At 38.0% G+C, this 15,669-nt stretch overlaps 1 protein-coding gene across 1 annotated transcript in view; it reads left to right on the plus strand.

The window, feature by feature from the left end:
• Nucleotides 1-15,669, plus strand: part of TBX5 (T-box transcription factor 5) — a 64,863-nt gene that overhangs the window by 3,701 nt on the left and 45,493 nt on the right. The window contains exons 3-4 of the mRNA XM_083158384.1: nucleotides 6,946-7,065; nucleotides 11,179-11,326. Coding sequence (XP_083014510.1) covers nucleotides 6,946-7,065; nucleotides 11,179-11,326 — 268 coding nt within the window. The remainder of the gene's footprint in view (nucleotides 1-6,945; nucleotides 7,066-11,178; nucleotides 11,327-15,669) is intronic.

The raw sequence follows: 15,669 nt of genomic DNA on the forward strand, positions 1-15,669 counted from the left end.
ATTCTTTAAAACTATCTTTAGCATAAAACTCCTCTACCTAAGACAAAAGACATAAAAAAAAAAATAATATCAGAAAAAATCAATTATAAACTAAGACAAAGACATTTACTTAACCCTAGCCTATTTCCTCTTCTAGATAGTACATCTGGAGATAATTATGGTGCCAGGAATACTGCCGTTTTGTTTAGAAGATAAAATAGAAGCATCACTTTTAAAAATGGTGCCAGTTATCGGGGCAACCAATCGATATATACAGAGACATAGTGGCCTCTAGATCTAAGGGGTGTACTGTCAGGGACATATTTACCCATTTATTCGCTTTCATTCGGAGTAGGTGTGCACGAGATTTCTGACGTACGTGTTGCTATGAATACACATATCTGCATTGGATACATAAGTGCTGGCATAAAGTTAATTCGTGGAATCGCCCAATTTCATCATCAAGATAAGCGGTCCGACTATAGATGGAACGATTTTCCGAACTCGTAATGGCAGCGTGATGCGGAGCAGCATTAAGCTGCATACATCTACAGATCGATTGTCAGATTGGGCTGGTTGGAACAAAATCCTGGTAATGGATGGGAACAAATGACAGTTGACCATTTGCTTTGAAATGCTGGAAAACTGCCAAACTGTCATTCAGATATTACCAGGTTTTTGTTCCAACCAGCCCAATCTGACAATCGATCTGTATGGCCCGCTTTAGTCACACAAATAAAATAAGATTTTCTGATTTCTCTACAGCTAACATTGCATAGCATTTGTATCAGTCTCTGTATACACCGAGATACATCATTCTACAGATGTCAAAATCGTCGCCCAGTTTCTCACAGGGTTCCATTCCTTTATTCCAGTAGTTGTATCTACTGGCGGAGTGTGCCTCGGGTGACAGAGTCACGGGTGGAAGCAATGCAGGGACGTGTCAGATATTTCAGTTCTATTTAAAAAGAAAGCGAGTTGGTCTAAATACTATAAACAGCAGATAGACCAGTGATTGCAGGAACAACCCCAGCAATACACAACAGTGCAATGGTGTAGTACACATGATAAAACGTTTATCCCAATGTGAAATTATTCATGACTCACATGCCGTGAGCGACACTTGGAAGGTAGAGACGGGAATACTATTATCCAGCGCTCCAATCCTGCTAGCAGCGACAGGACCACTAATACATACATAATACAGTTGTCTTTGCTGCGATTATAGTATGAACAGAATGTCTCTCCATAAATTCCACTTCTGTTTAATTCATTTATGTGCTGCATCTTACATAGACATTGTAGTACTGATACCTATGGGGGTCATCTACAGGCACTGCGGGAACCTATAGCAACCAGTAAGCAATAAGCTGTGCACGGCAGACAGATACACGGGCCAGTCTGATTGCTCGGTGAAGCTACGCCTAGTTCTTACAGTGATTCCTATGAAATGTAACATTACATTGCATATATGATTTGCAAAATTATTTCTGCAATCAATCCACCTATATTTGTGCTGGGGTCCGATCCACTACAGGGGTGGGTGACATGAGGAAGAAGAGGGTCATGTTAAATAACAATAGAAATTGATTCCAAATTCACCATGCATATGTGTGTATATCTGTATGTATGTATATACTTGTATCTATCTATCTATCTATCTATCTATCTATCTATCTATCTATCTATCTATCTATCTATCTATTCTATATTACATTTTCAATAATATACTATTTAAAAAAAACAACTTTAAAATATTTAGGAAACCGACTACATAGCAGGCAAGCATTAACCACAACTAGCTAGCCTAGACCTTTGTTTCCCAGGATATAGTGCTGGCACATTATATATGGTTGATTATATGTATTATATGTATTTAACACCAATGTTCCACATACATAGGTTCCTGTTTGGAGCTCCCTTTGTAAATATCCAATTTTTGTTGAAGCTTTTGTGACTCGTTAGCTTAGGTGATAAAGCTGTTTGTAGTAAACTGAAAGCCAGCATTAGGAGGACAGGTACCCTTTAATATTTACCAGAACATACATTACAGTCTGATTGTCTGCTTATATACCTCATGGAGCTTGGCTATACTTACTGTAGTGTTGTGACTATGACCCTACATTACTTACACTGGTGACCCAATCACCCCAGCAGTGTGCTTGCTGAGACTGCATGATTGGGGCCACATCAGTGCCTTATTCTTTCTTGTCCTAGTCTAAGAAAAATCCACTGTCAGGTACTGTAGTAAGCGGAATTTAATAATTTATCTAACCATTGTAAATACTGCTAACTCTGTACAGCAGGATATATTACACTGGCTTTTTCTAAATTTCTGGTAATAAATAATAATAATAAACAATAATAATAATAATAATAATAATAATCTGAATTATATGTCAATATAATAATCGGAATTATCAATGTAAATATGGATGATTATATATATATATATATATTTATTTACAGTTTCTTATATAGTGCAGCAGATTCTGTTGCGCTTTACAATAGTAGACAGTGATAAAACAAACTGGGTAACAACCGGCAGACTTGGAGGTAGGAGAGCCCTGCTGCAAGCTTACAATCTATAGGATATATATAATGTATATATGTAGAAGAAATAGAGGACACTCACCGGTCTTGTATTTGAGAAATCTTTTATGGGATCACTCCACCATGAAAGTCAGATATTAAGTGTTCATTGCATGACAGTGGGCCAGGGGCCGACGTTTCAGTCTGTCTTCAGACCTTCCTCAAGGCCCCCACTATCTCCTCCTAAAGTGCACATGTATATATATATATATATATATATATATATATATATATATATATACACACACACACATATATATATATATATATATATATATATATATATATATATATATAGCTAATTGGAGCAGCACAGATGGTGTAATGGTTAGCATTACTGCCTCACAGCGCCCGTGTCATGGGTTTGATTCCCACCATGGCTCTACCTGTGCAGAGTTTGTATATTCTCTCGCCGCTTGTGTGGGTTTCCTCCGGGTAGGTTAATTGGCTCCCAACAAAAAATTAACCCTATAATGTCTGTGTGTGCATGTACATGTGGTAGGTAATATAGATTGTAAGCTCCACTGGGGCAGAGACTGATGTGAATGGTCAAATATTCTCTGTGAAGTGCTGCGGAATATGTGTGCGGTATAAAAATAACTGTTAATAAATAAGTGTACAAGTGACTGTGTATGTTGGATCCTTTGTGAGCTCGATATTGGTATATATAGATGAAAGCATATCAATATGACCACACACACGTATATATAATGTTCCTATTATAGAGGACATCCATGTTGCAGTGTCAAGGGATAGAGTGCTGACACTGAGTTGCTATAAAACATACATATTGTTTTCTATCTATCTATCTATCTATCTATCTATCTATCTATCTATCTATCTATCTATCTATCTATCTGTTAAAGGCAGTATTATAATTACTATTGACCTTTCTCCTGACCCTTTCCATTTATTATAAACAAACTAATAATAATTATTTATAGCAACAAAGGTTCTCTGGAGCAATTGAAATTGCAGTATTAGTGGTGTCAGATTTCATCATTTTTGGAAAATGTACCTGTGTAGTTCGATTTTTGCTCCAGAAACATATAAAGTCCATGAGACTTTTCCTTTAGGAAGCCTGGAATGAATCCAGAGAGCTCATGTGTTTTCCTGCCACATGGCATGGCACGGAGGCTCATTTCGTACAGTATCTGTATAGCCTCAGATATAGCAGTGCTAATTAAAAGGAATGCATCCAGACATTCTCACCACAATGTGTTGCTTTTAAGCATGCTGTGACATTCTGGCCAGAGAATGCCCTTTTTCCCCACCGGTGTTTACCAAAATCTCATAAATGCAGAACTCCAGCAAGTCCAGAAAATTCAGCATCAAACTCAATGCCAGTTTCATCCCATAATAAAACGGAATTCCACCCCAAAAATGTACATTTTCTGTGGGTAACTATTGTTCTTTATTTTCAAACTCCCAGCTTTATAAGCTATTTGCCCAAATAAATTATATGTTTTGCATTTTAGATATTTCATGAACAGATAAAGGAATGTATTGATTTGCTTTAAAAAACAATAAAAATAATAATAATAATGAAAATGCATCCACTGGGAATGATATAAAGCATAAAACACCATAGTAAAGCTAAAAGTCACAGAACATCTGCTAAAATATCTTCTACCTTCTGTAGAAGAAAATAAAATTTGGCAGAAATACATTATTTTGAATTACACACTTAAGATGTAATTTTCTTTTTAATTAAAGGGACAGTAGCAGTTCCACTGTAACACTTGCAGATACACATAGTCATGAAATGATATATGTGAAATGTTTGTGAACTTTCCGTACCTTGGTTGCATGAACCATGAATCAGGACAGAGAACTTCCCTGTAACATACTCACTGTAGTAATGAAAGTTGTATTCTGAGAAACAATGATCTGTACTTTGAGGCCAATGCTGCTCTTGAACATTGTTCAAAGTTGATGCAACTAAATTGTTACATTTCTAGTTTGTTTGTTTCTTTGCAAAATACTATGTGGCCTGTTCTGTGTGCACTGATCATGTACAGGGAAAGTTAACTGCTTAATTACATCTCAATGCAAGCTATCTCTGATATTTATTATTTATTTATCAACAGTTTCTTATATAGCGCACACATATTCCGCAGCGCTTTTACAGAGAATATTTGAACACTCACATCAGTCCCTGCCCCAGTGGAGCTTACAATCTATATTCCCTACCACATGTACACGTACACACAGACATTCTAGGGTTAATTTTGTTGGGAGCCAATTAGCCTAGCAGTATATTTTTGGAATGTGGGAGGAAACCGGAGTACCCGGAGGAAACTCACGAAAGTACGGGAAGAATATACAAACTCCGCACAGTTAGATCAATGGTGGTAATTGAACACTTGACCTCAGTGCTATGAGGCAGTAATGCTAACCATTACACCATCCGTACCGCCCAAAACAACTGTATACCTCTAAGACAGTCTACCAACTTTTCATATAAATATATCAAACCATTAATTAGTATTAAATGACACCTGCAAGTGAAATAATGTTATGACCTCTAGGTATAGAGAAACCTAGGGGAATGTTTTATGACCTGACCATTGACCTATACACTCATCGAATAAGCCAGAGGGAGGCAATGGAGTCATCTGCCGCCGGGCTCCTGCTCTCAAGGGGGCACCTATCCACCACTGCCAGTTTAAAACCATGGTACTTATGTAGTATCTGGGCGTCCAATTTAGAAATCGGATCGGATCGCATCGCATCGGATCGGATCGCATGCGACCAAATCGTATGCGATGCGATGGTCAAGATTTTTCCATAGGATTCAATGTTAAAATGGTCTGAGTCCATTTTAACATAGAATTTAATGGGAAAAAGGGGTCCTTTTCCTTTCCCCACTATCCAAGTGGGCATGGAGTTGGATATAAACCTGTGGCGAGCGCAGCGAGCCACCGAGCCCGAAGCGTGGCGAGCGTAGCGAGCCCCGCGAGGGGACACAGAATACTTTTTAAGAAATATGCGTCCCCTCGCGGGGCTCGCTTCGCTCGCCACGCTTCGGGCTCGGTGGCTCGCTGCGCTCGCCACGCTATATAAAATCAACTCTATGCCCACTTGGATAGTGGGGAAATGAACAGGACCTTCTTAACATTGAATCCTATGCAAAATCGCATCGAATCGCATCGCATCGCATCTGATTGTATGCCTTAAGGTAAGGCATACAATCACAAAATCGGCAGCCCAGATACTACATAAGTACCAAAACCATTAATTGAAAGCCATCAAAATCGCTTCTGTGGCCGAGTTCTGAAATATATATGGGTTGTCTCTCTCTCTCTCTCTCTCTCTCTCTCTCTCTCTCTCTCTCTCTCTCTCTCTCTATATATATATATATATATATACACAGTATATAATATATATTTCATAACATACTATATATATTTTGAATAACATTGTGTGTGTGTGTGGGGGGGGGGGGGGGGCACCAATATTCATCTTGCCTCCGGGCAACTGGGACAAACTTATGCCACTGGAATAAGCTTTACCCCAAAAGTGGTTGTGAGAAGCAGTTATTGGAGAATATCATGTGTGAACTGGCATCAATATCTATAATTATTGAAACCTCTAAAATATAGGATTTGTACATAGTTATTACAAGTTTAGCTTGCGCCAAATTCATTTTCATGCAGGCTTATGAACAACCACAATGGAATATAATTTCTATTTTGGAGGGAAAGCAGTAGAGGCCAGTGATCACAAGATGTTCAGTGATGATTACAGAGGGAATGCACTGAAGGCGAGCAATCATGTTATTCAATGATTATTGTATTTGGACAGCAGTAGATGTCCTAATAAAATGTTATTCAATAATTATTACATAGGGATAGCGTTAGAGGCCAACAATCACAAGTTATTCAATAATTATTACATGGGGAGTTTTCATTTCCCTGTCTAATATAGTATGGCATGTCTGGGTAACTATGAGCAATACTTATTGCAGTGGGAGGATAGAACACCAATTAATATGTGTTTGTGGATAAAACGTCACACCCTAAATACTGTTGGACTAAGCAATTAAATATAAAGTATGTGCACAATTATAAATATGTCCCAAAATTTGTTCTCCACATTAAATAAGGTTAACTGTTTACTGTATGTTGACACTTGTCTAAGGGAGAAATTTACTAAGATGGGAGTTCTATTTCATATGGGATGTTGGCCCATATGGGCAACCAATCAGAAACTACTTATTTATTTAGCACCTTCTAGAAGATATTAGATATCATTTGATTGGTTGCCCATAGCAACATCCCATCGGAAAACAAACTCCCAACTTAGTAAATTCCCCCCGGTGTGTTCATTGCCCTTAAATTAAGATATGTCTTATTTCCTTTACCGTTTCAGGCGAATGTTTCCCAGTTACAAGGTGAAAGTTACAGGCCTCAATCCAAAAACCAAATACATCCTTCTCATGGATATTGTGCCGGCTGATGACCACAGATACAAATTTGCTGATAACAAGTGGTATGCGGTTTCATTTCTATGTTTCCTTGAAATGCACGGTGCCAGGATTCATATTTAGGTGGATGTGGATGCAATTTGCTTTTAAAGTTTAGAGGTTGTTATGGAGAAAAGATGCCATTTGTGAGCCATGATGCATTGTCGAGAGCACAAGGCGTTGACAGCTTATCATGGGTTGCATATATGCCTGTGTATCATCCTCATTTTGTAACTTAAACCAGGGACAAACTGCTTCTCCTTAGATGTGGATATTTGTCTTCCAGTCTTCACAGATGGCATTTGCACCAACACATCCTTATTATACCCCTCATTCCACCAATCTGCCCTACAATCATAAGGAGGTGTGAGCGGCCATTAGCACAATGGGGATAATTCAGGTAGGATCGCATAAGCGATTGAACCCACATTATGCCCGATGGTGGGGTTCTGTGTGTGCATGGCGGAGAGGTTCTGTAATCACAGCGCAGAACTACAAATGCTTTTTACTGATTGACAGGCAGATGCGTTCTTGGGGAGGGCCAAGGGCAGGTGCAGCCAGCATTTCTGGAAATGGGGGCATGTTGGAGTTTCCTTGGCCTCGCAAGCCAGCCTGCTAATGCAAGCCTAAATATGGTGAGACTTACCCAAAGGGACACCTCGACTGGTGGTCATGATGTTCCTCTAACCTGCGATCGCATAGGCAGGCAGGGGGTAGAGTGCACCTCCTCCTGCATTTGCATTGCTTAAGAATTGCATATAATAAATTGCTGCAAGAAGATTATCATATGAAGTCTAAGCTGAATCAGGCCCAATATTCAACAGACTCTTCATATGGTGGCTTTAAATGTATGCACATACCTAAAATGTGTATATTATGCAACAAAATGCACTTTCTGTGTTATATAAGATGACCCCTAAGTCAGGTAGTGAGTACTGTGTGCACAGAGAAGCTTCTTGTTCTTTCTCCTTCAGAACTCCCATCATAATCAGGAGGATAAACTGGTACATGTTAATCAAGGCCCAGTTTAGCATTGCCTGAACCTACAAGGCCTACTGATAGATCAATAGGTTTTACTTTAAAACTAAATACTGCTTTAAATCTAGCTTCTACAGCGCGTTGCAGAAGGTGGGGTACAGAATCCTGGCAGTCACTTTCCCCGACTTTCAGGATGCCTACAGCAGCATATTGATAGTCAAAATTCCGATGGATCCCGGTAAATATTTTAACCATACCTCTAACCCTACGATAACAGCCTAACCCTCCTCTTCCACAGCCAAATCTTCCCCCCAGGAGCCTCAACCTAAACTCCCAATCCCCCCCAGCTTATACCTAACTCTCCCCCTAGTCTTTTACCTTAACACAAACCCCTGTACTTACTTCCAGGATCCTTCAGGACTCTGACCCACTGCACATTGCTGTGGGTATTCACAGACTATTGGATTTCTGACAATATGTAAAACTCACGTGTATTAAAACAATACAATAAATGCTTCCATGGTCCCATTTTAGCATTTCGGTTGCTCCATGTAGGTCCATTCAAACTTCTAACTATCTGCAGTTTAGACAAGTTGACATATTTGTAAAAAATAATTCTTACTTCTATTAAATAACATAATTTCTAATGTAGCTTTGTAGTTCAATTGAATTGGCAAATATGAATGCACACAATAAATATTACTAGCTTAGGGTAAATGTGACATCATTAAAAGAACATAAAAATATAATTACAATAAACCTGTTTAAAAAGCTTAAAACATCTAATGTATAGTTTAATACTGCTTGCAATCACAGAGTATACATCTTATTAAGAATTTTTTTCTAAGTTTTGTCAATAAGTGGATCTTCTGGTCATTTGGAAGGCTCCAATGATGTGTTATGGGAGCTGGATATTGTGGTACTGCTTGGAAACCTTTGTGATACTTAGGGCAGTTTTACTGTATATCACATCTTGTTCTATTTAAGAATGGGCGTTCCAACCCTGAGCCGCAGTTTTAAATATGTGTTTTTGGCTGAGAAGCAGAACACTCTCAGTAGAAACTGTTGACTAGTAAAGGCTTCTGTAGGTAATTATTTAGTGTAACCAGCGAGTTTTATAATCAAAATCACACCCTTCAGGCAACTATTTAAAACATATTGAAGAAAGTAGCTAGAAAAGCAAACAAAGAAAACAAAATACATAAATACACCACACGCAACATGACATTACACTGCTATGTGTAAAGGTGGTGATGCTGTCATTGATTTGTTTTGCTTGTTAAGCATTAGAAGGTGTATACTTTTTGCTGTCCCGGGCGTAGAGCATTGTAAGGAGCATATTCAGCCACTGTATAGTCTGTGTTTATCATGGCTTGAATTAAGGCACCATAATTTCACTTCGCATATGCCTGCTCCTCATTACCAAATGATCCAATTGTCAAAAGTCTTTGCTCTAGTTGCATTAAGTGTGGGGAAAATCAGCCTATACCCCTACAAAGGGCATTATTAGTGGCCAAAATGAAATTATTCGTGGCTCTTAAAAAGTGTCAAATGGCTGTTTTTCACATATTGAAATAAATTATAACAAGCAAATGTTTTTCGGCAAATTAAATGCTGTAGATTAATTTGAGGTGCATAATGCTGGTAAATTATATATATATATTTTTATATGAAACACTTTACAAAAAAAAGTGGTAAAAAATACCTGTAACTCTCAACTGCAAGCTTAAAAACACCCCCATTATGCACAAGGGGATAACTTCTTCAACTTTATTAATACAATTGGCTAATAATGACATGCCGTGTTTGGGGTGTTATACTGCAGATGGGAAGTTATATGGGGGTATTGTATTACAACAAGTTTATATACCTTTTCCACATCAACTCATTATTCTTCAGAATAAACCCTCAAACATAATATGTCATTAATAATATCCAAATCAAGGTAAATAAAAACTTCTAGTTAATCATTAGATCGTGTGTTCCAGGGGTCCTGAACCAAGACCACAGATTCTTCCATTAAAATAAGGATTTTCACAAGCTACTGTAAATCCTATGGAAAGTTATTGCTTTTAAATTTAGCAGCATTATCCCCTGTAAATGGGTTAACATGGCTAATTAAAAAGAAATCCCTACCTCCTAAGAGATATCCTATTGAATACAGCATGTAATGCTGGTAATATGTAACTTTTGCACTTCACAATCTTGAATAATTATCATGGTTACAGATTTATTTTGTCTAATGAGCAATTACTTCACATACATTACACCTATATTGCTGCATTTTTCTAATGAACACATGAACTAGGAGGCCCCCTACATATGTTGACTGAGACACAGTAAGGTTACAGAATTCTGGTTTTCAGTTTTTATATATCCTCCTACTAGTGCCTGGAGACCCGGCATTGCTCTGATGACACAGCTATGCAAGATGCTTGTAGGCCGTTTCCTACATCTGCAGTCAGTTGACCGTCTGTTTTCTGTACATGGGGTGTTAGGAGCCTGGGGTGTACACTGCTACCCATTTTCAGAGTCATCATCTTCGACAAAATTCTCTAATGGAACAATGTCATGCTTAAGTGTCCGATTGCCCTGACTTTCTAACACATGTACATCAATATTCAGCTGTAATCTAAAGTCAGATAAAGGTGCGGAATACTTAAGCTTGCATCTACTTTACTATTATGTTGCAAGAGAATCCGACTGAGGAGACTGTCCAAGAATTGATGAATGTTGTGTTGTTGCTGCATTCAAATGATAACTTTTCATGACTTTGGTTGGGCCATCATTAGAACAAATCAGTTTTGTTAACTGCAGTAACCATAGATATTAACACAATTCTTAGAATTGCCCATAGAAAATTAATTTGCTCCAAGTTTTGCAGATCCACCTAAAACTGCACATTGGCGCCATAAAAGTAATTTTCCATAAAAGTACAACTGAAGTTTTCTCAAACCCATGATATAACCCTTTTTTGTTAGTTTGTTTGCCCCATCATTCTTATCACTTTCCTGGATTATTACATGCAGTGAAGTGGTAAATACAGCACATAATGTTACCAGAAACTTAGGTAACACCTTTCCACACATCTGCCCATTTGTCTCTCTTTAAGTGCATAGAAAGAGCAATAGTTGAGTGGATTTTTGGTCTTCTTGATTCAGGTCAGTTACTGGGAAGGCTGAACCTGCAATGCCTGGGCGTTTGTACGTTCACCCAGACTCCCCTGCTACCGGTGCACACTGGATGAGGCAGCTGGTGTCATTCCAGAAGCTGAAGCTCACCAACAACCATCTGGATCCTTTTGGACATGTAAGTAATTTTGCTATTGGTAGATCTAAGTACATCGTATAATAACAATAAAAAATAATAATTTTGCATGCAATAAACAAATGTTTAGAAATTACACAAAACAGTAAAATGGACAGTTACATTAATGTACAGTGCTCAACATAGAAAAATATATTATACATATTAAACAATAGATTTTCTTATATTAAACAATTTGCATTATAGCTGGATGTCAGCTGCCCGCCCATATCCCTGCTTTCATACGTAAAAATGTCGGAGTAGTCTGGAGCACTCGGTGCTGTCTGACCACTCGGTCCATCATTTTGATGGTAGGCGACCATCGAAGGATGGGGGAGGTTCCCACAGATGGAGGTGTTCACATGAAACATCTACTCGCGGTCGCATTCGGACAGTGTGTGAGCGATCCGTACGGTAGGCGTGGCTAAGACCACTAGGTTCCTGTCCGAAATACGCATCCGTCCGATTCAACTAGAATAAGGGCCTGCATGATGTTTTACAGGCACCACCGTAAATTAGTATTTTATTTGGTCATAGTGTAAGATTAGTTTACTCTGTGCATTGTTGTTTGTTCTAAACTGTATGTTTAGTGATATATTGCTTGAATGGGTTTCTACATGTTAGCTAGTTATGATTGTCTAGCTCCCTTGAGCAGTACATGGAATAAAAACAATTGTAACAAACACATCCCATCATTGTATTAGAACTGTCTACATGGAACAGTAGCTTTCTGATAGCAATGAAATAGCCAAATATTTACAAATCAATATAAAGTGTAATTTAACAAGAGGACAATTTATTTAAAATTATATAAATAAGTTTGCTGAGTTGTCTACATATACAGTATAGCAACAGATCCAAAAATTCCATCAAGCATTCATAGACCATAGTTTGTGGGGTAATTGAATATGCAGCTGTACCAAGCTGTACATAGTTTTCCATCTTTTTATTTTCACTGAACACATTGTTCATTCAAGTTCCATACAATATCTATAATAGGGCAGTACGGACGGTGTAATGGTTAGCATTACTGCCTCACAGCACTGGGGTCATGGGTTTGAGTCCCACCATGGCTCTAATTGTGTGGAGTTTGTATATTCACCCCATGCTTGCGTGGATTTCCTCCAGGTACTCTGGTTTCCTCCCACAATCCAAAAATATACTGGTAGGCTATTTGTCTCCCAACAAATTAACCCTAGAATGTCTGTGTGTGCGTGCACAGGTGGTAGGGAATATAGATTGTAAGCTCCACTGGGACAGTGAATTATGTGAATGTTCAAATATTCTCTGTATAGCGCTGCGGAATATGTGTGCGCTATATAAGAAACTGTTAATAAATAAATAAATCTACTAGTCTGTATAGCATATAGACCTACAATAAGCAAATACTGTGCATGGTATGACAATAAGGCATACATGTAGGGCCTGATCAGATTTGTAAGCAAACCCGATTGTTTACATACAAATCTGATGTTTGTGGGTCTGTGCAGAACCACTCTTGCAATATCACTCTCAGCCCCCTCCTAGCTACAGCATGATTAACATTATGCGGCATTTGAGTGGTGGAGCAGTGGTGGGAACCAGCACTGGTCTTTAAAGCGCAAAGGGTGAATGTCATACCTATATTGTAGGCTTGTCGAGCCCAGGGTCTGTGTCATTGAACGCAAACGTCTTTGCCTAGGCTGATCAGATTTTTTGGTCAGTTTAAGTAAGCTTAATATCACAAGTCATGGTGATCTGATGCTGCATTCTCTAATATGCAGAGCATCATCTGGTGTCCAGTCTAATATGCAGAGCCTCATCTGGTGTCCAGTCTAATATGCAGAGCCTCATCTGGTGTCCAGTCTAATATGCAGAGCCTTAAATGGTGTCCAGTCTATTATATAGAGTCTCATCTGGTGTTCAGTTTAATATGAAGAGCCTCAGTGCCCATTCTAATATGTGGAGTTTATCTGGTGTCCAGTCTAATATGTGGAGTTTATCTGGTGTCCAGTCTAATATGCGGAGTTTATCTGGTGTCCAGTCTAATATGCAGAGCCTTAACTGGTACCTGTCTAATATGTGCAGCAATTCATTTTTCCCAAGTTAATATTAATAGCTGGGTAGTTAGTCGAATGTACTTAAAATTGTCTAGTGCCCAGGTGACTATGTATAATTCTAAACTGCTATATCTGCTGCATAGCTCTAATTGTTGAGTTTTATACGATGTCTAATATAATATGTATATTTATATCTTGTGGTTCTTACGAAGATATGGAGCCTTACATTGTGGTGGCCGGTATTAAATGTAGATCATATCCATAGCCCAGTCTCACATGCAGAGCTATATTAATGAAACTGCATAACTTGGAGACACTTGGACGGATGTCATGAAGTGAAGGGAAGCAGGCTGAACTTGGACTTTTCTTTTAAAGGGGCATGAGAAAATGATGTCTTATAAATGATTGCCCCTTTAAAAAAATGTTTGCATTTGCTGAACTTGAATTTAAGATTCAGCCCACTGTATAAAGAAAAAATAAAGAAGAAGACACTATGGGGGGAATTTAATAGGGTGAGAGATTCAGAAAGTGAGAGATTTGGTAAGAAATCTCCAATTTTTTTTTAAAGCGCCAATCATTTATACTGCAAAACCAGTTTCATTTTGCAGTGTAAATGAATGTATCTGGATATTTCTTACCAAATCTCTCACTTTCTAAATCTCTCATCCTATTAAATTTCACCCTATTTGTTGGGGCACTCCTATTTTTTTTTTTTTTTGATGATGATGATGATGATTAAAAATGACATGTTTATTTATATGCTTTAAAATTTATATATGTCTCCTCCTGGGAGTGGTACAATAAGTTATCTACAATACATAAGACAAAAGATCATTTCAGCAAAAATTAGGAAATTGGCATTGAGTAATCACACACAGTAGATATAATCTACTTCACCGCTGGCACACACCAAGGATGAGACACAACACAACATGGATGCTAAAAAGCACCTGCGATGTGCCACTGATGGGTCCGATACGAGCTCCCCACTCCGATCTGTTGCACACGGGACGGTGCATCGGGTTGGAAGGGATGTTATTACAGTAACATGGATTTGTATCCACGTTTATCCTCAGTTATACTGGTCAAACACATGTTATTCTTAGGCCCAGGTCTGTGCAGAACCACACCTTCTCTAGTATTCGGCCCTCTGGTTTAGAAGCCGGGAATCACCGATTGGCAGATGACCATGTAGAAGTTTGGAGACAGCAAAGGCTATTAAACTAAGTTTGTTCCAGTTGCCCGGAGGCAAGATATATATTGGTGAACCCCCCCTCCCCCACACCCACACAACCCTATATAACCTTATATAAAATATATTTTTCTGATAAAGAAATATAGATAGAGAACACATATATATTTCAGAACTCAGCAATAGAAGCAATTTCCTTGGCTTTTAAATAACGGATTTAAACTTCCAGGTGGAGGAGAGGTGCCCCCTTGGGAGCAGGAGCCCTGCAGCAGATGACTCCATTCCCTCTCAGAGTTCTTCCTCTGTGATTACCCACTGGCATTAAGAAAATGCTAAAAGAAAGAAGTAATTTGTAAAAGACAAATAAACTGCCCAGTATCTCTGCAGCTCTACACAAACAACTACCTGCATCTCTAGCTCAGGAAATTTGCAGCACCCAAAAATTATATTACATGGTAAAGTAACAAAAATAATAATACAATATATAATTATATTACAAACATTTAGAGATTAGTATTAATATAATTATAATTATGAAAACGAACAGCAAAAATTATAACGTCCTTTTAAAAGAAATGTGACATATTTATTATAGAGAAGATAGGGGTAGAGCTTGTGAGGGATGAGTAATTATTGTCTGGCTTTATTGTGTTAGTGAAATCCTGCATGTTACCATAGCAACAGACTGGGCACGCTGCCAAATAGAATGTTATAGTGCAACAATACTGAGAGTCATTCTATGTTTATTCACTATTCACAAGCAGAAATGTATGTTTGAAGGCATAATACAGCAAAAGTATTTACTGTTAGGTAATATTGGTAACGTTAATATATATTAATTATAAATAATTAAGAACTCTTGGTTTTACTGTATTTACACATCACTGGTCGGTGGCCTGGATGATATGGCTGCAGGCATGTCAGTATATATCCCACTTTTCAAATTTCAATTACTCCATTACTTACCAGGATTTGTAAATGTATATGATTTATATATATCAGCATTCAGGTGGGACATTGTACATTACATTTCTTATATTGTATGACCACTGAACATAACCATCATGCAATTATATGTAATATATAGGTAAATATAAAAATCTTTATCAAGTCTT

Source organism: Crinia signifera, chromosome 1 (assembly GCF_055691185.1).
Source record: "Crinia signifera chromosome 1, ASM5569118v1, whole genome shotgun sequence".
NCBI classification, from domain to species: domain Eukaryota; kingdom Metazoa; phylum Chordata; class Amphibia; order Anura; family Myobatrachidae; genus Crinia; species Crinia signifera.